Here is a 26,518-nt window from a genome sequence, read left to right as displayed (position 1 = left end):
TTCGAAAATATCGCAGACAAACTTATTTGTTATGAATGTCGTAATCTATTAAAATTCATAGTTTTTGCTTATTAGTTAAGTTTATAAAGCCCTAAATAATTTATGATTAATTGATTTGATAGTGTGTTTACTAATAAAAATTATTGTTATATTTTTTAATGGGAATGTAATTAATTTAATGTAAAGTTTTGATTATCATTTATAAAGTGTGGTGATAATTGTTACAACAATTTAGTTGTTAAAAATAAATTGATTATCTTCAACAATTGAAGCGAATTGCAAAAGATTGGATTGGGTAATGTATTAATGGGCGATCTGCTACAGTGTTAGATGTTATCGTAAGGAGTTTGTGTGGGTAGTATAAGGAAAGTGACGACTATTTTTATGTTAGACACGTGATGAAAATCCGGAAATTCCACATGCGAACTTGCGACCAATTACCAGTATTAATAGTTTTATCCACTCGGACACTGAAAAAATACAGAAAAATAAAAAATTATTCTTATCTTTATTAATTAAGACAGTTATTAATAATGATCAATAACAATTCTGTAAATAATGTTATTGCTATAGACACTGTCTTCGTGGCTGGCAGTTTGCAACGTGTCCTGGAGAAACCACACTTCTTAAGTGTTCCTATAAATGAAACTTTTTCTTCGTCACTTGAAGCGTTTCAGCCCTCAAAGAAATCATTGGAAAGATTAGAGGAGAGGAAAGCTGAAAAAATATGAACGATCCTCTCTTTCTTAGTCAATACTATAAGGCCTATTAGCTACAGTCTTAGTGTAAAAAGAATACAAATACGTAAAGCAAATTACAATTATAAAGATGGTAGTCGTGAATTCTCGTAAAGATGAAGACTGAATGACTGAGGCAGTTAAGATATTAGTTTACTGCTCTGAGGGATACGGGATCGAGCAACTTCAGAAATATTTTGTGGGCAGTCAACGCGTCCCTTTTCATCCTATTACCCTCATTGTTGGCTCGATTGTCTTTACAATAAAATGCCGTCTTAGTGCTCACAGTACAGAAGGATCCAAAAATTTAAAAAATCTGCGTACGGGATATTTTAACGTTGTTATATAAGAAAAATGTGTTTTTAGTTAACAATATCGTATTGTGTGCAATATTTCATCCGTAAAAACTGAAGGAAACGATCCTAACGAGTTTCATATCGATCGACGTCATCCGGAAATAATCGTGGAAAGATAATCAAGAGGAAAAACTCCCCCAATTATGTCCGTGCTATAAATCAAATCAAGAGTTTTATCGATGGAAAATAAATTAAAAATATATAATAAAATTATTTATTGTTATATTTATTACATTACAATTAATTATACAATAATTTATAGGATATTTATACACATAGGTCTTTCATGGAGACCGCTCGCTTTATAACCCCAATTACATACGGTTGTATGTAAATTTTATATTATAATAATATATAATGTACTGTAATTTATTTATTTGTGTGATATTATATTGATAAAACGTTATTGGTAGGGACGTAATCTCAATTTATTAGTTTATTATATGGGTCATTTTACGACGAGCTTCTGAAAAGCAATTGACTACGTGAGTCTACTAGACTTATGTTTCGAATGAATACATAAAATTTTAGAATAAAGAAAATAATTCTTAAAATTCTGCATAGAATATTTCTGTATCGTTATAAACATAACCAAATTATCTGTAAAATTAAACACAGACTGTATGATTAAAAACTAACTTAGTTACATGGGGGTTCCAGATTCAAATTCATTTTGGTTCCTCTTAATTATCACAGATATACAAATTAATACACGGATCTACTATTTTTGCCATATTGGCCGATGTATTGCAAGTTAGGATATAATGGGTGTTGTAACCTGCTTACAGTATGCTTTAATTTACTCATTTAATGATTAAATTAAAGCATATTGCACGACCATGTTCATTATACTCTAATAACATATAAGTTTTCGCTACCAGAACAATGTTAGAATCGGATCTTTAGAATAAAATCTTTAAAATTTGAATTAAAAATTTATAATTTCTATATATTTATATAAATTACGTAGTTTAGTCATAAATGTCCTCGCAGTTAATTTTTGGTATTCGCGCGGTTTGGTCCGGAAACAAGTGGGTTGCACTTCCACACCATTTTTCTTTAGAGCTGTAAATAAAATAAAATACATAAATTAAATGTTTGATGTGGAAATTTGATGCAAGTTACACCGCGAATCGATCTCTCTTTGATTATTAGTTGGACAAATGGTTTGGTTTTATTCGTTTACGCACTTGGACAATCTTCTAAGGAAGAATGCCTTTGGGGAGGTCATTTATGGAAACTGGCCCCTATTGAAAGAAACTCAACACGAATCCCGTTGGCGGTGCGTAAACCCACGACAACTACCAGTATTCTGTGGTTTTATCACTCGGCTATTGGTGGGCCTTCGACAAATGACTTTCATTAAAGAAACGCTTGAAAATGGATATTATTCAATTGAATCACAACACAACACTTGTGCGATTCAATTGAGTAACAATTGAGTCGCAATTGACAAGAGGGTGCCTCCTGGAAGGACTTTCTATGAGAAACCGACTCCTAATTACTTGTTAGACACGGAATAAACCTCGGCTAATTCCACATGATGAGGTGCGACCTGTCCACATATCAGTATTTGCTAGTTTTACCCACTCGGCCACTGGTGAGTACTGAAAATGTTTATTCTGGATTCCTCGGTTTTACGACATTAAAATTCGTCATTCTCATATTTCTTACGTTTTTAGTATCATAAGAATAGATTACATTTCTTTTAATATACAAATTCAACTATATAACATTGCACAGAGGGCAAAATGGCATTGCATACAATCATAGAAAATTTAAACAAGTCATAAACCGAGGGCTATTACTGTACTTTGTTTTTTTATTTGTTAAAATTACCTTTTGTTTCCTATTGTAATTGGAGTGAGTATGAAATATTTTACTCGAAGATAATTTGTGTTCTTTCCTATGTTTAAGATATTCGTATGTTCTTTTGGCCAACTTAACCATACATGATGAACACGTTCCAAGCGTGTCTGGAGAGTCATAAGGAAGGTGTAAGTGAATTTTGGAAAATGGCCATCTCTAAAGAACGGAATAAATTATTTATTTTTTTAAAATTATATTATTTAATATGTAAAACAGAATTTAAAACGTGAAATTGTTTATATATTTGAAGATATGAAAAATAATTAACCTTACTTTGTCAAAAAAAGCATGGATTCCTTCCTCTGGTTCAAAGCTTGAATGGTCATGAGAAGTTGTTGATTATATGCTAGTTTTTTAGATAATCCTTCTAATTCCATGACAATTTGATATTGAAACACTAAAATTCATTTAAAAATATATTTTTAAAAATCATATATAACATCTTTATTTAAAATTTTACATGTACAGTTTGAGGGAGGGAGGAAGTTGCGAAAAATACATCCTTCTACACGATGGGATGAAATGGGTCGAGGTATTGTCAGCGGGCCTCTTTTTAATGGCATGAAAATTTGTTCTTGTAAGCCATATGAATAATCTACCAGATAGAAAATATTTCTAAATTTGTACACTTAATCAAAAGGGGTTTCTAAAAGTACATCACTGTATACAACAGGGAAAGAGGGCGTGAAAAGTGACTCAAAAATGTATATGAATTAATCGAAAACTAATATTGTAAAATTCAATTTATTTATAAAAGTATTATGTTGAATACTTACGACAATAAGGGGACTCGCTTCCGGTCTTGAGGTACAAAATTTGTGAAAAGTTCTTTCGAATATGCATGTCGACGTTCAAACCCATAGGAAAGCATGGATTATCTTCAGAGCACACGCATTTACCACTGACAAAATCGTTATAATTACCACAGGGAACACCGACGAAACAGTCAGGATACTTGATGGATGCGATGAAATATTCGAAACTCCGAAAATGATTGCAGAAAATTACACTTAAGAAAACTAAAAATAACATATATTTGATAAAAATAATAATAATTAAGTCTGTTTTCTACTACAGTTGTCCCTTGATAATCCGACAGGTATGGGACCAAAGGTGTGTCAGATTACCAAAAGTGTCCGGATTACCGAAAATAATTACATATTTCGCATTGTTTTGCTAGCAGTAACTTACAATATTCTCTACTCCAACTGTTCGAACAGAACTGCTCACATAAAACACACGAAATGTGTGTCATCGAGTAAGAATTGGATGGGGAGATTCACATCGCGACATGTTTCTGTGCAAGCAGACACGTAACGGGGACGGGTACCTTGACGGGAGGTGCGTCGGACTACTGAGCATGTCGGATTAAAAAACGTCGGACTATAGAGGGACAACTGTAATTTTGTTTTTATTTAAGCCATTTTTCTTGTGTTTCAGTCTTTGATATTTAAATCATAATATGATAAGATAATTTTTAACGCATTAATAAGTTAAATATTTAAAAAAATACATCAAGCATGAGTAGTTAATACGATGAATTTAATTGTTTCTATTAGCATTCATTTAGAGTTATTAGATTTTATCCGTATTTAATGAGTTATATCTGCATCACGACAATTCATATCCATACATACGAAAGGTTCTGTGAATAGACGTAGTTCATTGTCACGGATATGGATGTTGATATGATGTTTCATTAGAGATAATAAGGAAATATTATCTTCAAAAGAAATGAAATTTATTTAACTTACGATCATATAAATTAATCGCTTTTATCTTTGGGAATATTTTACATCCAGGATTATAATTTCCTCCGTTTGGATAAAAGTCCAAGTGACCAACTGCTTCGCTTGTGCCAAGTCCTGTAATAGAAATTGTTACATTGTACGAGAGATCGAGATCAACAGAAATTGTTTCTGCTAGATAACCGAGTGAGCACCTACGCGATGGCCTGAAATCAACCAGACTAGTTTAACGTGCTGCAGAAACTGTTGAAACTGTAAGGGACAAGAGTCGAGACTGTCCGATTGCGGAAACATGAGGGATGTTTGCTATGTGAGTAATAGTTACAAATGTTGCGATTTGACAAAACGTAACAGGAGCCTACATGCAGCACAATTTCTTCACAACTTATACTCAGCTGGAGTATTGCATAATGTGCTGACTGAGAATCTTACAAGTGTCATCTAAAAAGTTAAACAAGACCCCTGAAATTGGTTTACCACTTCCTGTTTTCATGCTTGATCCAATTTGGCTGAAGTTCATACTGCAAATTTAGTAAATGAATGCCATTTAACAATAAACTTCAGAAATTTTTCATGGAAATTTAAGTTTTCCGTTACTTATTGAAAATATCGATTTATGCTGGTCCCAGAAATAGTACTCTTTTCAACCGATCGTCATACTTTTTCTCTATTATATATAACAGCCGGGAAAGTAATAATAGAAACTCTGCTACATAAAACAATTAGTATCCCACCTTGTATGAAATATTGTCCAGCGTTAGTATGAATATTATCTACTAAGATGGCATCCTTTGCATCTAAACGTACTTCAGAAGAAACATCTCGAAAATAAGGGGCACCAACATCCAAGCCTGAAAATTCCAAAATTAAAATAATGTTTTCTTTTTCGAAATTTTCGAATTTTATTAGTGAAAATGCTTACCTGTTATCCTTCCCAAACTTTTTATCCTTTTGCCGGCATATCCTGCAATGTGAGCGCCTAAGCTGTGTCCTAAAATATGAAATGATTCTGGTCGAACGCCATTGATTTCTTGCAGACGTCGAATGAGGAATGCTATCTCTGCACCCACTACTTGGCAGTTGGCCACCGCTTGACGGAAGAATAAAAAAGAACCTAAGGGCCAATCTACTAAAATAACATTGAAGTCACCATTGCTGAGAAATTCATCTTTCATTCTCTGTAAAATCATTAATAGTGCCATCAGGAATTAATCATTTAAAAACCACGTGTTCAATTCCATGATAAAATCCTTAAATATACACATTTCAAGAATTTTTTTCAATTTTAGACGAAGTAACTTTCAATTTAATTACCTGCATCCAAGACGTAAAAAAGGAATTATCCATAAAACCGTGGACAATCATTTTAGTTGGCCATCTTGGATTATAATTGGACTTCTCAATGGTTTCCTGATGATCGGCCTTCAGGATTTCTCTATGGTCCCGATTTAATGGAGTGTATAATGAGAATATGGTAGGTATCAATTCTCTGTTTTTGGGTAGAAAACTGATCGGGCGATTGATGGGATGGAAAAATGGTGGTCCATTTCCAAAACACCCTAGATTTTTCATACATTTGATATTGCTGCCTACGTTAACTGAAAACAATCGAGACTTGACTTAAAGCTTTAATATTTATAAAATCCTTACAAAAAACTAAAAAGTGGATTTACTTATATAAGAGGTTTGCAAATAATACAAAATTTTGAATTATATAATAGGAACATTCACAAACTTCTCACGACACTCATAGATTTTGCTGAGAAATCAACTCTTTAATAAAAAGTTCAATATAATATTTTTTAAATAAAATTAATGTAATTTACTTATAAGACATATAAAAATCCGAGATATACTTCAAACATGCCTTATCGTAAAGATAAGGCCAGCAGAACCGCTTGGTCCTAACATCTATGGAAATATCACAGAGATTGTCATGAATTATTCATTCCATTGCATTTTGTAGTAAAGAAAACATGTTTCTTCCTCAACATACATTATTTAAAAAGCATAATTCAAGTTATTAACATATGTATAATATATCCAAGTAGGTCCTTAGCAACCTAAATGATTCGAGCTTCTCCAGACCTCTGAAGATCCCAGAATTCAAACGCCTAGTTTTGTGTATTGCAAAAATACAGTCTGTTGCAAAAATGTAGTAGAGGAACATCAATTTTGATACACTTTTTGATTAAATTAAAAATAAAAAAGAAAATAAATCCCAAATATGTCGGGCTCCGATCCTTACCACCTGTGCCACAATAAGACCATTGTCAGCCTGTACAATGGATAACATCAAAGAAAAAGCCTTCTAACGCCCCAGAGCGAAAAGAAAATAATTTAAATACATTTACTAAATGCTATAATATTGCTACTAGCTACTAAAATATTTTGAGTTCATTAACATCCGGAAGTATAAATACATTATATGTCAATGGCTATCCACACTTAATACAATAACATTCATAAAGACTAATATTCCTGTGTGAAATAGTTAATTATATTATATGTGTTATAATTTTAGAATGAAATTATTAAATCTGCTGTCAGTTTTCTCAATTATTCATAATTTAGTTATTAATTTAAGTATATAATTATAATACAGAAAAAACTCGAAAGTATTAACAATTTAAATAGGAGTTTTGGGTAAAAACAAGCACTATTTTTAATCATATTAATAAATTATTAATAAATTGAACATTGCTACTATTAAATGTAACGATTAGTTTAACTTATTTTTTAAATTAGGTTAATGTCATTGAACTTTTGAGCGCCTCCAGGTACAATACACTTTGAAATGTATAATTTAAGTAAAGAATTTATTATATTAGGAAAAGTGATAGTTACCTGTAACATGAATTCCTGGTTTATTTTTGAAGAAAAGTCTATTAATGCTGCAGTTTGATAGATGATGAATCCATAGTAAAAACAAAAAACAGAATAGAACTGGTAAGCATGGTGTTTGCATTCCCGACAGCAATTGTATCTGACAGTCTATAAGAGTGTTGACACAATTATCTCTTTCATTACATTCTTTCCGTTTATAAAATAGAGTTTCCTCTACGAAATGAAAGGAGAGTACACCCTTTTTTCTGGTTGGAGCCGTAAGAAACTTCCCTAATAAAACTGGAAGTAGAATGGTGTATGGAAAAATAAGTGTTAGTGCCACTGTTTGGAAATTGATATTACGAGTTCCGTACATACTACCGAACATGTTACGGTGTTCGTTAAACTTTATAGATAACAATATATTTGAATAAAACGGCAATTTAGCCCCTAAAATAGTTAAATGACTTCTGAGTATATAACTTATAGTTTATGAAATTTCAAACACTAAATTTCTGACTATTATAATTCTGTTTATTTATATGTATTATAGAACAATATTCCATACGTTTATATAACCGAATTTTTATGTCATTTTAACCAAATATATTAAAAGGAAAGTAAATTTCGCTTTCCAGGAACAAACTGTTTAACATTCTCGACATTTTCTAACAACGTGATAATTACTTTCCCTTTATTTATTCACGTAATCAATATAATATAATGTATTGTTTTAGAAATACAGTATAAAAGTTTTTCAGTTTTATTTTTAACTGTTCCTTCACGTGGGCAAGAATAGGGCCTGTTCGTGCCCATTTTCAATTTGACAAAGCCCACAATGAAGGAGGCCGAGTGATTAGAAATGATGCCCGACATGAAAAATCCTTGGGGCCCAAAGTCTGTCTATAGTCTATATGTGGAAAAAGAACATTCTGAATTAGAAGGTCCTTTTAATTCTTTAAGCAGCGACCTGTCTCCTCTATTATTCTTATAAAAGAAAGTAAAAATATTATATTCTTCTGTACACAAGTAGGCAAATATTATCTTAAACAACGCCCTCTAAATGTACAGTACATGTACTGTTCATTGATTTAGTCTTTTATAATATAAAATTTAACGATTGGTTAACTGTTTACTTTCCCTTTTCATTTAGGACATCCGATCGATCGGCGTCAGACTTGTTTCTCTCAAACTATACGAAGTACAGAGGTTTCGTACATCAGGTAAGTTGTCTGTACGTATACTGTCTTCACACCGAGATAAATATTAGAAAATTTATGTTATTTAGTTTTACTTTTTATATATTATATATATAATTAATCTGATAACTTATGTAAATGATATGTATAAAAATTGTAATATAATTAAGTAATTTTTTTTCTAAAATTAGCATTTTATTTATTTATTTATTTGTTGTTGTACTAACTTTTAATATAATAATAAACAATTAAAATACAGTGGAACCTCGGTATACGACCTTAATCCGTTCCTAATGTTTGGACTTATACCGAATAGGACGTATACCAAACCAACCTTTCCCATAAGAAGTAATTTAAAAATGATTAATCCGTTCTCATGAAAAAAAAAGCTGGCTTTAAACACCTCGCTTTCCTGGCTACTTCCTGCTTGATTTTTCATGAGATCAGCATGTATCTTTTTAGCTTTCTCGCAAATAATTGCTTCCGATACGATGTCGCCAGTACACTGTTTTTCAGTTATCCAAAGCAAAAGCAATTTCTCAACATGATCTAATGTCTTCGATATCTGTTTAGAAATTGATTTAACTCCTTTCGCAACGTAGCAGATTTAATAATGTCTTTATTTTTCCCGATTATTCTATATCGTCGTTCTCGGAATACGGAATGCAACAGTTAAAATCTCGAACACGCGTACCACCTTCATATTCTTCAACTTTTTTCAGTTGCATTGTGATTCTAATCATTTTTTTAGTTTTCTGTTCCTTTTCACTTGACTTTTTGCAATTCGTGATTAATAAAAATAATAAAATTTTACTTACAAATTAAAATCAGAAGTAATTTAACAAAGTTATAAACCGTGAAACCACGAACGTCTAGTCTGGTCTAGTACAACGATAGAGATACTTGTTCATAGATGGCGAGTATAATTGAATTAAGTCGTATACCGAACAAAAGTCGTATACCGAACAAAAGTCGTATACCGAACAAAAGTCGTATACCGAGCAAAATTTGTTTCGTCCAAACAGAACGTATTCTAAAGCAGACGTATACCGAGGTACCACTGCATATAGATTGGTTTCATTAAAAAAATAATTCATCCTGCTTGACATTAATATTAATATAGAAGAGGAGAACAATTTAATATACACAAATGTTTTAGTGTAATGAAATTAATATCATATTGCTTTTCGTTTCTTATTAATTTTTTATTTACGTCATTCATTTAATTATTTCTTAATTAAGGATTATTTAATATTAATGAATAACAGCGGGAGATAGGGCATTAATATAATTACAAGAAAATGTATCTGCATTAATTACATTGATAGATCCTTATTTGTATATGTAGTAAAGTAATATTTAACTTTGATAGGTAACACAGTTATACATAAACGTGTTAAAATAAACGCATAAAATACTTATTAGTGTATTAATATGTAGCTCCCTTATTAAAGATTAATGTTATTAATATATTGCTTGCTATAACTGTTTATCGATAATACGTTTAGAAATTAAGCCTATATTCAACTGTGTAACTAAATGTAACGTTTTATATATTATCATATTAATGCAAAATTATGTACGAGATGAAAGCTTGACAGAATTTCAGGAACTAAGTAACACCCTTACATAACCTGTCCCTTTCCATATCCTATATCTATGAGGCGTAACTTTAATAACTGATATTTAAAAACAGGCATTTAACCCGTCGTATACAAACTATTTCCAGCTTGTCTTTCAGAAGCAGATATCCGAAAATATAGTACTGAAAAGCCATTGTCTCCTTATCAAGGGTGTTGTAGCACAATCGCATTATTCATAAAATATGCTCTGGTGTTGATTTGAGCAGGTATGGATTTAATTTGTGGTTTGGTTTTATTCTTGCATGTCAACGTGATACATGGTGATCTGTCGGAGGAGATCATTAATCTGAAGCTGGTCCCTATTTAGTTATTACTAACATGAAGAAAATCATTGCCAGCCCTTTAGTTAGGCCATGACCAACTACCAATGTTCGAAAAAATGTGTCCATTTAATATGTTGTACTGTATATCCCTACAAATAAGCTTTACTGTAACATTAAAGCGTATCTTAACATTGATTAGTGTTAATTTTATGCACTGTACATTAAGTTGAAAGTTGGCAGTTGGGGTAAAATTAATTGAGGAGTGAATATTGCAAAAATCTGTGTATTCACTAAATATTATTACACTAATTTATGCATATATATTTTTTATTTTGTAGATAATACATAATAAAGAAAATAATATTTGTAACTAAATTAAAAATGAATTTCAACGTACGAGAAACTGGACGTCAAGAACTCGTTCGAAGGAAAATAGAAGAATGTTGGAAACCTTTACTTAACAGTTTGTACTTCTGTGGTCTGAATGTCGAAAAGAAAATTCTACCAATTACTGTAATTGTGCTAATTGGAGCGAGCTTCTATGTCGTTTATGACACGTGCCAACTAATATTCCTTATATGGAATTCGGCTAAAAAGATGAGAACAGCAGTAATACTTTATTCGACAATTGGAGAAATCATTTCTGTAATTATGTTCATTCATTTTTACGTTAAAAAAGCTGAAATTTTCAAATATGTCAGTCGAATTTTTTACATGTCAAATGGTGAACATTTTGTATCTATTAATAGATTATGGTTCAGAGTTATCTTTATCTGGTTTAATTCCTTTCTGTTTTATTTCATACCGTTTATTTTATACTTGAGTTACGATTTCGATAAGATTCCAATTCTGTGGCCATTGGAGGAACACAATCAATTTGGGATTTCAGAAAGTTCTGCAAGGATCATCTGCTGCATCTTTCACACTGTATATTCATTCGTTGTGGTTTCTCCGAAAAATTTTCAATTACTGTTTTTTGTGTATGTATGTAAAGAAATCAATTATGCTATTCGAACTTTATGCAATCAGGTAATGATTTCAGATTTAACACTGAAGGATCTCTCGAATATTATAAAATCATACGCGGAAATAATAGATATAACAAATAGTATTCAAGATATATATTCCCCAATCATGTTTCTCTGGTTAATTTTAATAGGAGGAAATGTTTTAATTGATCTTAGTATTTTTACTTCCACGCCATTCAGAATAGGGGATTTCACTTTTTTCGTAACTATAACTTGTTTTTTAGTTTATTTATTATTTGAAATTTGTTATTCTGCTTCACGTATCACAGAGACTGCAACAGAATTGGGAAGGATGTTTTACAAATTATCGATTTCACAAGAAGATTCAATTATTGAAGAAAAATGTTTTCGTTTTTCCATGAAATGTTTACAAGATTTGCCAGCTTTCCACGCTTGGAAAATATTACCTATGGACAATAGTGTTCTAATAACAATCGTTAGCGTTGGTTTCACTTACACACTCATCACTTATCAAGTAAGTACAGGTTTGTAAGCAATCATTTAATTAGTGGAAAGTTGTATAACATCCAAAGTATTTCTGACTGATGCTATACAAATTTATAGTTTCATCATAGCTCCTATTTTCCGCCGTGAACCATATAGAAGTATTTCTTTTTAGAATGGACATCTGATATATCTGGTTCCTCCATAACTTCCGCCAATAGTTATCGGAAGCCTTCTCAAATATTTTTGCCATCAAACACTGCAGCAGACGTTCGAATTAACGTTTGACCAGCTTAATTAATTAGTATGATCATAATTGAAATGATTTGTACTGCTTTGATCGTGATAAAAATGATCGTGATAAAAAGATAAAACATAAAATAGTTGTACTGTTTACAAGTCTAATAAATATCCATATATTCGGGTAACTATCATTGCATATTAATGATGAAAATAACTTTAATAGTGCTGTAAAAGTAAGAGCATTGTACAATATATTCTATCAGATATATGTACCGATACATTACACTTTCAATATACCAAGCACTAAACATTGGCTTAAAAATGGCACATAATTCAGCCTAGATTCTACAAGCCCTAATCCAGAAAGGGTACACTACTACGTCAATATGACGTTTTTTTCTAGCTTGATCATTGTTAAATCTGAAGAGATGACGTCAAACTTACATTAAAGTGTACACTTTTTGCACGTGACTAATTTTTATTAGGGAAAAAAATTAAATTTCTGGTATACCAATTTTAACTATACACGTCATCAAGCCCGTCTTTGGTACGTGCGAGGCCCTTGGCCAAGAAAATATTGGATATCCTAAAGGAATTCGTAATGGAGGGTTAATGTTCATAAATTTTTTCAATTAGCTTTCTATGCTAAACATATTGTTATATTTATTTTTAATAACATTAATCAGACATATCTTCTGATTGTTTACTGCTTATTATAATTTTATTGCTTGTTGCTCTGTTCAAATTTTCATCTTTTTGCGGTCTCGAATGTTAGGAGGCCTCTGGGCCCAGGCCCGGTAGGCCACATATAAAGATGGGCCTGCACGTTTATCCTGATTTTACCATTTTGATCATCAATTAAAAAAATATCGAGAGATTGCATTACTTGATTATACAAGAAAATTTCTATAGATGAAATACGTTTTGCTTATACATATGTCATGCTGAAAGCCACGAGAAACATTTTTTTTATAAATCACAATCTATTAATAATGATAAACTAAGTGCATTCTCATTATCTGTAGAATATGGGCAGCTCCTTCAGTGAGTCGTTACATCATTAACTTCCATCACTGACCACAGACAGCCGATACAAAATGGCTGCAACGGTGTTTCGTTTTGCCAACGTGATGTTATTGAATTGTACTAGTACCATGTATTCAGAACAATAACGTTAGTGTCTTGAATAAAGTGTTTTGCAAATCTAGAATAAAGTCTCCACAGATAGAAAATTGTTTTAAACAGTTGCTTCGTAATCATTTTTCCAATAAAAGAATCATCAACAGCCTTTTTTCAGCTGTCTACAATGCACCCGCATCTTATTTGAATCCATGTGAAATATTTGAAGAGAGATTGCGGTCAACATTGGAGAATGCTATACTGTGATTTCAGAAGATGCTTAACATATGAAATATGTTTATATAAATAACAAATCGCCACTTTCTTTTCCGTAAATTTCCTTCTTTTACTCTTAACCTCATTGATATGTACCAAACTTTCCCTGCAATTCTTGTTAAGCAGATTGTGAATGCTCGAAAGAAACAAAAAAAAAAAAATAAGTTCAAATATTCCCTATACAAATTGTTCCTCTTAATATCGATAGCAGGAAGTCATCCTTTTTCCCACGGATTTGCTTCCTTGTCCACAGATGACATATCTTCTGAATATGTCACTTTTAACTGTATCGGGAACATAACATCAAAAAATCTTTATTGGTTTAAAACAACCAACATTACCTAAAAAGTGCATTGAAATTAAACAGGAGGACCCCAAATAAAAGAAGAAAGATCGATTAAAAAGAGTTTGTCCTTCATCGAGATTCCGTCATCACCAGATTTGGATAGACTACCCTCCAAGTGGCAATATCATACTCCTACGGGATAAGTCCGCCTGCAATTGTATGAATCCCTTCAAAGAACCCAGTTTCAGGTATTTAATTCGCGATCACTTGTAAACTCTCACGTTTAGTACCCGCTAAGACAAACAAATTAACCTATAGAGTATAATGTACGGATGTGTCGGGCCCCGTCCCTCACCACCCGGCAGCCCCATTGTGGGCCTGGCCGAACCCATAATGGGCTTGCAAAAAGAGGACCTCTTAGTGCCCACAGGGCGGAAGGAGTTAAAAAGATAAAAAAAACTCCACTGTCACAACTCTGATTATGAAACACTGTTATAAAACTGGCCGTTATTTTTACGGTTTCACGCATGAAATCGAATTTATAATTTGAAAACTGTTCGAAAATATCGAACGATATTCAAATGAATCGAAGAAAATCGTTTCGGACGGTTAAAGATGAATCCTTTTAAATTTTTCTTACAAATTTGGGTTATTTTTTCTTATAAATTTCATATTTCAGACTCAAAACTACCAATGGCTATTAATATCAGTTCCTACTCTTACGTTGACTTTAAACTTGTAAATTATTCAAATATAATTTTTCCAGCTTTCGGCACAACTTTAAACTTCAAAATAGAGCCTGATTTATCACGAGTATTCTTGACTACTAAAGTATTTGTTTACGAAGACAACAAAATCAAGAAGTTCTATGTAAAAAACTTCATCCCACACGAACGCATAATTTTTAAAGGATATCTTGAAGGTACAAATAATTCCAAAATAACAGGATATTACTTACGCGACAGATTTGCTGCAAGAATCGTTATTGACCACAGAGTCTACTATATAGAGATCGCCTCTCCTTATGTTCCTGGATCATTTGCCGATGTTGGAATCTTCTATAGTCTCGCTGATGTCAATGAACTTAAGCAAACTGAATACGTAAGTTGCAAAGTATTAAATACAGAATATGAGAAAAGTTATAATCACTTAGCATTCTCTGATGACAACTACAGCAAACTACAAAACACTGCTCCTCAAAGGTAAGAATTAAATATTTTCTTATGTATATTTAAATATTAAAGGCTATCAGTTGAAAATATATAGAGTTATTACAATAGAATTTTCGATAAAATTTTATTATTAGATTGAGAGAGGCAATGCAAATAATATTTTTAAATATATAATTTATAAAAAATACTAGATATTTAATGCAAATAATTAATGATTGTTATGTTAGAATTGATAACTGTAATTATTGCAGAAGTAGTAGAATATGCACCTTAGAAATACTGGTTGATCACACATATTTTCAATACATGAAATCTGATAAGCAATCTGTGCTACTGGAAGTTCTACACCTTATAAACATCGCCAATTCGATATTCAAAGAATCAGACGTTGACGGAAGTGGAAAATCGGACGTTATAGAATTCCTAATCGACCAAATAACGATATTCGAAGAGAGAATTCAAATAGCGTATCCATATTCAGACCAGAGCAGTGACAGTCCAGGATTTATACAAAAGTTAAAGCAATACAAAAGTCCTTATTGTCTGTTGATTTATTTCACTCATAAAGATTTCGACAAAAGAAAACTTTGCACCAATTTCAAACTCGGTAGAATATGCCCTAATTATGAATCAAAAAGAAGAGCACACAACGTCCTATTTGTTACAAATGTCGTTAAAGGAAGAGAAATTCCACGATACAGAATGGCATTGACGTTGTTACATCATCTGGGACACGCATTCGGATGCAAACACGATCCTGTAAATGGTTCTGTGTGCACATCTTCACAGGTTTATACGAATGATAGTAAATACATTATGGAACCTGAATACACAAGCGGAGCACATATTAACAATTGGAAATTTTCAATCTGTTGTCTGAAATCGATGAAAAAATTTATTAAACGCAAAGGTAGGATTACATAGAACATAAATTTTCCTGATATTGTTGATTACATTCTGATCAATCTTTTTTTAAAAAAAAAAACAGAGTCGTGTTTGAAAAAGGTATTTAAATCTTCGTGTGAAAACGGCGTTGTCGAAAAAGGTGAAAGCTGCGACTGTAATCCTGCAGAAAAAACGTGTACAAATACAAGTTTATGCTGTCACAATAAACATCACCCTATGAGATGTACACTTAAGACAGGAGCGTACTGCACATTTGGAACAGATGAATGCTGTAATTATAAATGTGCAAAAGTTCCTTTTAAGGAATACAAGCCTTGTTTCAGTAACAAACCTTGTTGGAACGTTAGCAGTATTTGTGACGGATATTCTCCATTCTGTCCTGCACAAATGCAACCCGATGGTATATCGTGTCTAAATAACAGAGGGATCTGTATAAAAGGTAAGTGCGATACCGACATTTGCAAAGTAAAAGGTCTACAGTCTTGTCAATGTTCTTCTCGTCACACCGAGTGTTATGTCTGTTGCAAAAATAAATCGAGTGAGTGTCTACCAGCAACATCATTCGAAATCTTCACTCCGACTTCTGATCCGTATGTCAAGAAAAATGATACTTCTTGCGACAACAATTACGGATTGTGTTTAAGGTAAATCTATTTATAATTTGTATTTAAGTCCCCGAAATAATTATTTTTTTATTTTTTAGTAATGGAACTTGCAAAAGAAAAGATATCTTCATAAGACATTCATTGGCGGAGTATTTATATGTGTTACCTTTTGTTGGAATTATACTGATTGCTATTGGATGTTTTGTATCACAGCAAGAGAAACGGCCGAGTATTGTCGATCTTGCTAGGAGACACAAGAATAAGAAAAGATCCCGCCGCAGAAGAAAGCAGAAAAGGAATAATACGTAGCTTTGATTATTTAGTGCTATAAATAACGTTTGATTATATCGTTTATATCGAACTTTGGAATTTAATAAGTACTAACTTGTATATTTCGGATTGAAAGTTATTAAAACCTTTACCATGTGAACACACATTTTATCTTTTCACTGTTATTATCTTCTATTTTTAAATTATTGAATTAAATAAATAGATATAAATTATGGCAACGATATACCAATGAAAATGTTGATATAATATTCATGTCGAATGAAATATCGTTTTGTAGATTAAATATTTTACGTGAGTTTGAATGTGCCGATTTCCTCTGTTATGTAAAACCTAAATAAGTTACTCAATCATATTTAATATCGCGTAGAAATCTTTTCGGTTTTATTAACGAATAGCATCTATAAGTTAAATACTAGCTGTGTAAAAAAGAGTGTCAACATTGTTAGGGGAGATCGGGGCAACTTCGGCATGCGGGGCAAGTTTGTCAAGCGCTTTTTTTAAAAAACAAATTAAAAGGAGACTTTGGTTATAGGTTAGGCAGTTGAGTTTTATTGGTGGCTTGTTGAGTGTAGTGTTTTTATTGTTCTCCAACAAGCGTAGTTGAATTATCAAGCAAATTTTCATTTTCGTTCAATTCCATATAATATTTTTTTTCCATTTATATTGAATTGGCAGGTTTTGTTATAATTCCATGATAACGAAAGTTACTTTTCCTGTTAGAAGGATGTAACTTCAACTTATTCACGTGGCCAGATCGTGGCTTGGCATTCTGTTCTCAGGGTTGTACTTAATGTTTCGAAATCATGACTAGCGGGGTAAGATCGGCAACATAAAGCCACATTAGAAGCAAAGGATAAAAATCAAACAGATGATAAATGAAAACATGTTTGCATTTGTTATTCATGTATATATGTCTTTGAACTTGCATTTCGTTGTAATAATATTAAATGGGTGTTGGATTTGTATTTCTTTGTTTTAATAGTGAATTCCAACTTATACATTGTTAATAACATAATTTTATATACGTGCCTATCTTGCCCCATTACTGTTGCCCCTATACCAGGGGCAACTTTAATAAAAATAATTAAAATAATTACAACTTTACAAAAAGAGAGAAGTTGCCGATCTTGCCCCTATACCCGGGGCAACTTCGTCAATTTCTCTCTTCTTGTAAAGTTGTAATTATTTTAATTATTTTTATTTCCAAACTGATTTTAACCAGTTCTATAGTAAGGTAACATTCCAATAGACAATATGCAAAGCTTTTTTTTCAGTTTACAGCAGTATTTATTACACAAAATTTAAGTAAAGCTTAACATGCCGATCTTGCCCCGATCTCCCCTATATGATTATTAATACATAATTTAAAATGAACAAAATCTGCATACATGAAGTAGTTAGCTGTTTACTGTCAGAGTTTGTGATATTTGCTGTATCTTTCATTATAGAATAAACATGTTTTATCTCGCTTTATGCTTTCATGAAAATATCGTTTAGAAAAGACATTATCATCTTTGGAAATGATGTCTGTTTAGTTAAGTTTAAAAAAATGGCTATCGTTATGTAATAAGAAGTCTTGTTAGAAAAATATTCTAGATTTTAGTAATAAATTCGGAAATAAAATATCGTTTACAACAAAACATTTAATTCTAGTGTAAAGTAGTAAAATTTTAAATTTTTCTTGAAAATTTTACAATTTTCAACATCTTATCTCAATTATTCTAATTAAATGTTCTATTGTAATTAGAAGGGAACGTTTAAAATAAATAGTTAAAATTCTAAACTTCATTAGCTAATAACTGTTTGAACCCGGATGCAAAAGAAGGAGGGTTGGGTACCCGTCTCTATAAAATTTATGATTGGTATGGAAACAGCAAGAATATGCAAAACTTCTGATCGAATGAGCGGAACTTTGGCTCCAAGTAATATCACGGCGTCAGAGAAAACTGACAACGGTGTCCGATGTTGAAAAAAATCTTTTCCTCGAGAAATATTACGAAAATTGGAACGTGCAATGTACATATTCGGTATCAGAGTGGAAGATTCGCTCAGCTATTTAGGACATATGATGAAAACCGGTTGGGCATCCTTGGCGTCAGTGAGGTTAGATGGACGTCAAACGGTCGAATCAATAGTGATGGAAGACCATTCTGTATGCGGGATATGAAGAGCGGCACAAATGTGGAGAAAGGTCTTATTCTGAGTGAACGAGTGACGAAAGAACTACTTGGATGGGGACCCTTCAGTGATCAGCTCGCTTTACCTATGGACACGACAAAGCGACTGTTGTGCAGGTTTATGCGCCAACTAACGATGCGAAGGATACAATAAAAGATGAATTTTTGAGGAGTTCCCAGATGTCTTTGATTAGTATCCTAAATCATGACCTGAGGGTCCTGATCGAAGCCTTCAATGCCCAATTTGGCGGTGATCGTCGAAGGTTCGAGACTGCGATTGGTGGCCATTTCTCCTCTGCTCATATAACTGATAATGGAGAAAGGCTAAAATCGTTTTGCGAACGCGACATGTTATGTGTTGTGAACACCTACTTCCAGCATCGGCTTATCCATAAGAAAAATTGGACGTCAACAGATGAGCGCACTTGTAATGAGATAGACTTTATTTGTATTGGTAAATGTGGAGGTCATTATTGCGCGATGTGAAGGTTTACAGAAGTGCAGATATTGCATATGACCAATACCTAGTTAGGGCGGATATTAAACTCAAACTTCGTAATCAAAAGCAACTCACGCTAAAAAGACAGTTTGCGATAGAAAAAATAAATGATCCTACCATCGCCGAAACATTTACTCTGGAGTTGCACAATCGCTTTGCCCTTCTTGGAGAGATGACAGATATAGAATATCTCTGGGGGAACCTCAGAGACATTACTACAGAGTGCACCCAAATCATCATTGGAAGACGTCGAGGAAGACAGAAGGATCAGTGCATCGAAGTGGATGTTGATTTATGAGAGGAAAGATACAAAACGTAAAAGAAACCAGGCTAAAACAATGGCTGAGATGGAGAAAGAAAGCCAAAGATACATCGAGTTCGATAGACATGTAAAGAAAAGCTGTCGAAAAGACAAGAAGTAATAGAACGAAAGGGCACTGAAGCACAAGAGGCTTCCGACCGGAATGACTCGAAGACCTTGTACCGCATAGTCAATGAACTGACTGGTTTAAACTAGTATTTCTAGCATTTCAATAAAAGACAAAAACGGGAAGCTTCTGATCGTTCAAGATGAGCAGAACAACAGGTGGATGGAAGATTTTCGAAAAACATTTGATCAAGCGGAACCGACCACATGTATTATTTTGATATTGAGGATACATAGGATGAGCTTCAGGTTGACACTACGATATTACTGCGAAGTGGAGTTTGCGATTAAGAGCTTAAAGAATAGTAGGGCACCCAGTTTGGACAAAATTACGGCTGAGATTTTGAAGCATGGAGGACAGCCCATGTTAAAAAAGCTAACGTTCTTGTTTAATAGGTATGTGCTGGCAATGTGGGGAGGTAGCAGAAGATTGGATATGGGCGCTATAGTCAGAATTCCTAAGAGAGAAAATATCTTCGAGTGTACCAACTAACGAGGTATCACCCTCCTTTCCTGTGCCTGGAAAGCATTTTGTGTGATCCCCCTTCGACGCCTGCGGATTGCCGTCGATCAGCGCTTGCGGGAGGAGCAAGCCGGGTTTTGTTGCGACAATGTGCTGAGTATTGACACCCATTGACCGTCAATCTCATTGATTTTAAGAAGGCTTTCGACAGTGTTCACCGCGAGTCCCTCTGGAGGATCCTGCGATTATATGGTGTACCGACAAACTTCGTCATCATTTTCAAGGCCTTATACCTGCATTCGAGATGTTTGCATCAAGACTGAAGATGATCATATGGATTTCTTTGAAATTACGACAGGAGTCAAGCAGGGTTGTGTCCTGTCCCCTTATCTCTTCCTCATTGCCCTTGATTATATCATGCGGTAGTCAGTGGGGCCGGCGTCAATTGGTCCATTGGTTTGACCATGACCGTCTTGGAGATTTGATTTTTACTGACGATATCTCTCTATTACAGGAAAGCGAGACAATGCTACAACATGTCACAGCCACATTGTGTCGGGAAGCACACAAAATTGGCCTCAGGATAAACGCCGTGAAGTCGAAAATTATGCATGTATGTAACACTGCCCGAACGTGGGAAGTAATTGCTGGAGCACAACGATTGGAGGAGATGGAGTGATTTACCTATTTTAGTAGTGTTATTTTCCAAAATGCTGACGAGCAAATGGACGTGAAGTGCCACATCGTAAAAGTGGCAACAGTCTTTTAGCGGATGAACAAAATCTGGTTTTCACTGTCTATCTCATTGAGAATTAAATTCCACCTGTTTACCTCCATCGTGATTCCGATAGCGGTTTATGCTAGTGAGTCTTGGAAGACATCGAGAAACACCAATAGAAAGCTCGATTAGGCCAAGATCATCGCATAGACAAATGAGACAAATGTCTAGGGCTGAGTCAAATTGTCTATTTTGAAAAGATTTGTAAATAAGATAGTTTACTTTACTGTTGGACGACTGTATACAATAAACAAAAAACAAAAATATATTGCTTATTATGCGGTTATTGTGAATTCTAAAATTTAAAGAAAATGCATTCTTATGTGTATTTATTATTGTATATTAAATATTTTTTATTAATAGAAATTTAAGATTTGTTTTAGTTTTACATATTACTTAGTTTTGTTTTATTTATTGTCTTATATTTTTTGTGTGCTCTATATCTTGTGGGAGAGAGGAGATGCCCGGTAAGAAGAAAATGTCTAGGCTCCAAAGTGGGTTAATTAATATAGCTCTGGGCTCGATGTCTTCCAACAGAGATGCCTATGACGAATCTTAAAGATCCGATATTTAGAGCATATCACCAATGAAGAGGTTCTCTGAAAAAGTAGGATGTGAAAACTTTATACCATTGCTGCCCGAAGAATATTATTTTCCTACTGGCCGGCCACATTTTTCGTATGGAAAACATTAGGATTCCTAAGACAGCCATGAAATGGGTTTCTCCTGGTGCTAAACGACCACGAGGACGCCCCAGTAATATTTGGCGTAGAACTTTCCTTCAAGATTTGAAGATGCTCAATATGACTTGCGAGGAAGCTGAAGCCCTCGCCCATGATCGAAATCAACGGCGGTTAACTGCTGCCTGGTATTCTAACTACTACTACTACTACTACTATCTCAATTATTAGAGAAAAGCTGTTGTTCATAATGCCAAGATGGTATGTAGAAACAAATCTGTAAACTGTTTTTCTAGTTTGTTACATACAGTAATTATAACCTTTATACCTTTTTCTAATAGAAGGTCAAGGAAGTGTTACTTGAACATGTGAGTTACATCTTAAAATTTTCCTTGTATTTACACTGAAAATATTAACATCAGACTCACAGTATGACAATGATTTGTAAATCGTTATATAGCCTACGTAACAAGACGATACTACACGAAATTCGATTGTAAGAACTGTTTCTTTTATTACTATTTAAAAGTATAATAAATTCGATCATTAGTATAAAAATAAGTATAGATAATTAACGTCCATTTGTATTGAATTCCAGAAATTAATTTTTATAGTAGTGACAAGGAAATGTTCGTAAATTATTTTACAGACAATGTTGTATCTGTTAGTATTTAACGTATATATACGACGGTAAAACCTGTGTAAACCGGACACGCAAGTTACCGAATATTTTTTCCAGTTTGGCATGTTTCCGTTTTAAACAGGTTTTATTGTACAGTACGTATAATTAATTATTTATTATCACGAATAATTATCAATTTATGTTTCTTGTAGAGATGATTTAAATAAAAATTTTACACATGCTAAAAATTACTTTTCTTCTTTGTTTAAACAACGAAAGAAAATGTTTACAATATTCATTAATCGCTAAGAAAGTTTTCATTGCAAAATAAATAAATAAATAATTTATTAATATAAGACAGACAAAGAACAAACGAACTACTTAACCTTGACACAATGGGGAATTGCATTATATTTATTATAAAGACACAAGTAAAAACTTGATTATACAGTATTTATTTATATAAAAAAACGTACGAACTGTTAAAAAATATAATTAATAATTAAACCCTACTCATACTTTTATTTAAAAAAATATACAAAAAAGTTATCGAGAAGAGTTTTTTCTTATTAAATTATAATTTATACTGCGAGAAATATGTAAAATTACATTATGTAAACAATCATTCGAATCCCTACCGATAACAAAAGAATGACTATTAATAAAACGTAAGAATAGGGAAAGACATTTGCTGTATCTTTCTTCTATTCAGTTTAGAATTCGAATTTACCTCAACACGCATTATTACAAGTGTTAATTAACGGTTGTTTCAAATTTAAATCCTTGTCCATTGAGCGAAGAAATGAACTACGAGAATAGAAGAAATTTATATTGTATTTAATGTCTTTAGGTCTGCGTAACGACTAGAAAAGTAGGTACTTGAATTTAATATCATTTTATATTACAGTAGAACCTCGAAAACTCGGCCTAATGTGGACCGAAGGGTGGCCGAGTTTGTGAAAATGTCGAGTTATCGGGAATGGGGTTAAAAAAAAATAAGTACGAGTGTTTCCTCAGAAAATACTGTACTGTACTTGTATGCATTGTTTACTTGAGAATATAACAGAGAATAAACTGCCCAAATACCCTTAAACAAAGGAAAAGTACGTCCTTTATGAAGGCATAGAGCCTTTACTACATGAAAATGAAAATTAATGAATACACTGTGTACAGTAATTTACCTAATAAGACAGACCTCAGAAAAATTCTTTATTAGAGCTTTTATACTTTTATAAAGCTGTCTATAATGAAAATTAATTAACTAAGGATTTTTTTTGCCCTGCCAGGGTGTGGCCGAGTTATCCGGAGTGCCGGGTTATCGAGAGCCGAGTTTTCGAGGTTCTACTGTATTTTAAAAATGCTTCTACTTTAATAATTCTAGTAAATATATAGTATTTTTATGATAAGAACACATATTCATTATTTATGTATTTACCTGTAGTACGTTAATCTTGTGTATACATTAACTTAATTTATACATATTATTTCATTTTAATTTTATACGTTATAATAAGAAAACCCGTTATTTCATCCTTATTAAAATATACTATAGTTTACATAAAATATTTTTAAAATTTGAAAGATTTATATCGAGAATTAATTAATTAACTGTCACATTATTTGCAAATTTTATCGATTGTAAAAGATGTTACTTTTGAATAGAATTAAAATAAAATTGTAAAACACGATTTAAAATATGTTTCTTCTATGAGAATACGTAAAACTAAAAGTATTATAACGTTTTATGTATTATTATTTTATTTTCAAGGACAAACTCCCGTAAGGAAGAAAGATAAAGTATTAAATTACAAACAAAGATACAGGATTATTTGCACGTAATAAACACGATATCGGTTTGTAGCGTTAGTAATATTGAAAGTTGTCAGATTTGAAAGATTGTGAAGAAAATTTCGTGATTTCCTGCACTGTCACTATTGTGATTTCGACTGGAAATCGATGTGACCGACGATTATCTAATACAGAAAAGTTCGATCTAACAAACCCCGAATTAACGGACTTCAGCTCTATCGCAGAAAAGTTTCTCAGATAGGAAACATAATAATAATGATTTATTCATACTTATACATTATGATAACATTTTAACACATCTTGCATATTTCAAGTCGGTTATTAACACATGTATACAAAGTGTCATAGTAATCAGTTCATCTGCTTTCGAACACTATAGAGGATTACTCGATAAGAGAAATACGGCCTCCTCGTCTTCAATTATAATCCTTGAGGCCCCCTCAAGGATTATAACTCGAAAAGATAATATGCTTCTAAAAATGTCGTAAATATTAAAATAGTGCACATTACAAAATATCTTGTTATTATTTAAGGATTTTATTGTTTTTAATGTAAAAAATACTTTTAGGTGAAGGGCTTGATATATGCCTAGGGCCTCATCTATATATATAATCGAGATAAGTTAATAATAATAATAAGCACAGAGCTCAAACGGTTAGGAGTTGAAAGTTGAAATTTATTACACAGTTCGGGTACGTACACTAAGAAGGAAGTTTTTGAAATTTCCTCCACGGGGAAGAAGAAGAGGGTTAAGGATTATCCTGAAAAACTCAGCTTCTACTGTATTATTTTAGATTCGGTTTTTGCACTTCTGCGAGAAATCGAACATATTTTTAAACCCATGTAAAATTTCTGTAATTACCCTGAGAAGAGGGGAACGTAATTATAGCTGATCTTACACGTTTTCACGCGTAAGAATGGCTATAATTTAATAATCATAATCTTCGCTTTCGTTACATTTTCCCAAGCAACGCCGATATTATCTGGTAGTAGAAACATATTCCAATACTTCTTAAACAAACAGACTGTAAGACATAACAGTTAATATACTTTTTAATTTTAATTGAATATTTTTCTGTGTTTTTAAAGGGATATTTTTAAACTTAACGGCCAAGCAGCCTAAAAAGAAAGGCCAGGTCGTCAAATGTTTGTATTCTGAAACACAATAATTTAAAGTTTCCATTTTGGACAGACTGTATCTTCAAATTAATTTTCATAATTATTTCTATCAAAAAATTATTAACGTTACTACTAATAATAATTTGTAATGATAAATTTATTCTTAAAATAATTTTATTTTCCAGATTCTTAATACATTGAATTACATTCGAATTTTGCTTCAAAATGGATATAAATGTACTAGAAAGTGTACGCCAGAAACACGTTGGAAAGAAAATAGAAGAACATTGGAAACCTTTACTTAACAGTTTGTACTTCTGTGGTCTGAACTTCGAAAAGAAAATTCTACCAATCAGTGTAATTATGCTAATAGGTGCGAGCTTCTATGCTGTTTATGACACGTGCCAACTAATATTCCTTACACGGAATTCGGCTAAAAAGATGAGAACAGCAGTAATACTTTATTCGACAATCGGAGAAATAATTTCTGTAATTATGTATCTTCATTTCTATGTTAAAAGAAAAGATATTTTCCAATGCGTAATTCAGATATTTAACATGTCGAATGGAAGGAATTGCGTTTCGGCATTATGGGTCCGAGTTATTGTTATTTGGTTTAATTCCTTTCTGTTTTATTTCATACCGTTTATTTTATACTTGAGTTACGATTTCGATAAGATTCCAATTCTGTGGCCATTGGAGGAACACAATCAATTTGGGATTTCAGAAAGTTCTGCGAGGATCATCTGCAGCATATTTCATATTGTATATTCGTTTGTTGTAGTTTCTCCGAAAAATTTCCAATTATTGTTTTTCGTTTTCATGTGCAAGGAAATCAGTTATGTTCTCAGTAACTTGCACGATAAATTAAATGTTTCTGGTTTAAATATAAATATTATTTCTTGCACTATAAATTCATACATGGAAGTTGTA

General features: G+C 32.5%; 2 protein-coding genes and 1 pseudogene across 3 annotated transcripts; 2 read left to right on the top strand and 1 right to left on the bottom strand.

Moving 5' to 3' along the window:
• Positions 1 to 1,992: 1,992 nt before the first annotated feature.
• On the bottom strand, positions 1,993 to 15,084 carry LOC111627033 (pancreatic lipase-related protein 2-like). Its single transcript, XM_023370575.1, has 10 exons — positions 14,996 to 15,084; positions 7,558 to 7,836; positions 6,025 to 6,308; positions 5,633 to 5,888; positions 5,445 to 5,561; positions 4,717 to 4,827; positions 3,739 to 3,981; positions 3,236 to 3,359; positions 2,933 to 3,118; positions 1,993 to 2,158 (listed from the first exon to the last, which is right to left on the bottom strand). Exons 2-10 carry the CDS (start codon positions 7,676 to 7,678, stop codon positions 2,065 to 2,067), a joined length of 1,536 nt encoding a protein of 511 aa, XP_023226343.1. The 5' UTR covers positions 7,679 to 7,836; positions 14,996 to 15,084; the 3' UTR covers positions 1,993 to 2,064.
• Positions 14,601 to 17,459, top strand: LOC111627032 (disintegrin and metalloproteinase domain-containing protein 10-like). 2 transcript variants are annotated; one of them, XM_023370574.1, is made up of 5 exons: positions 14,601 to 14,959; positions 15,047 to 15,239; positions 15,461 to 16,119; positions 16,198 to 16,759; positions 16,819 to 17,459. In XM_023370574.1, exons 1-5 carry the CDS (start codon positions 14,653 to 14,655, stop codon positions 17,027 to 17,029), a joined length of 1,932 nt encoding a protein of 643 aa, XP_023226342.1. In that variant the 5' UTR covers positions 14,601 to 14,652; the 3' UTR covers positions 17,030 to 17,459. The 2 variants fall into 2 exon arrangements, with proteins under 2 accessions (XP_023226342.1, XP_023226339.1); XM_023370571.1 differs by having other exon boundaries at positions 14,601 to 15,239; positions 16,819 to 17,458.
• Positions 17,460 to 18,973: 1,514 nt separating this feature from the next.
• LOC111627021 lies at positions 18,974 to 20,204 on the top strand (annotated as a pseudogene).
• The last annotated feature ends 6,314 nt before the right edge of the window (positions 20,205 to 26,518 follow it).

Source organism: Centruroides sculpturatus, unplaced genomic scaffold, assembly GCF_000671375.1.
Source record: "Centruroides sculpturatus isolate CEXI.00-Female unplaced genomic scaffold, Cexi_2.0 scaffold386, whole genome shotgun sequence".
Classification (NCBI taxonomy): Eukaryota; Metazoa; Arthropoda; class Arachnida; order Scorpiones; family Buthidae; genus Centruroides; species Centruroides sculpturatus.
Note: the sequence above shows the minus strand (reverse complement) of the source record. Positions and strands in the feature narration are given on the sequence as shown.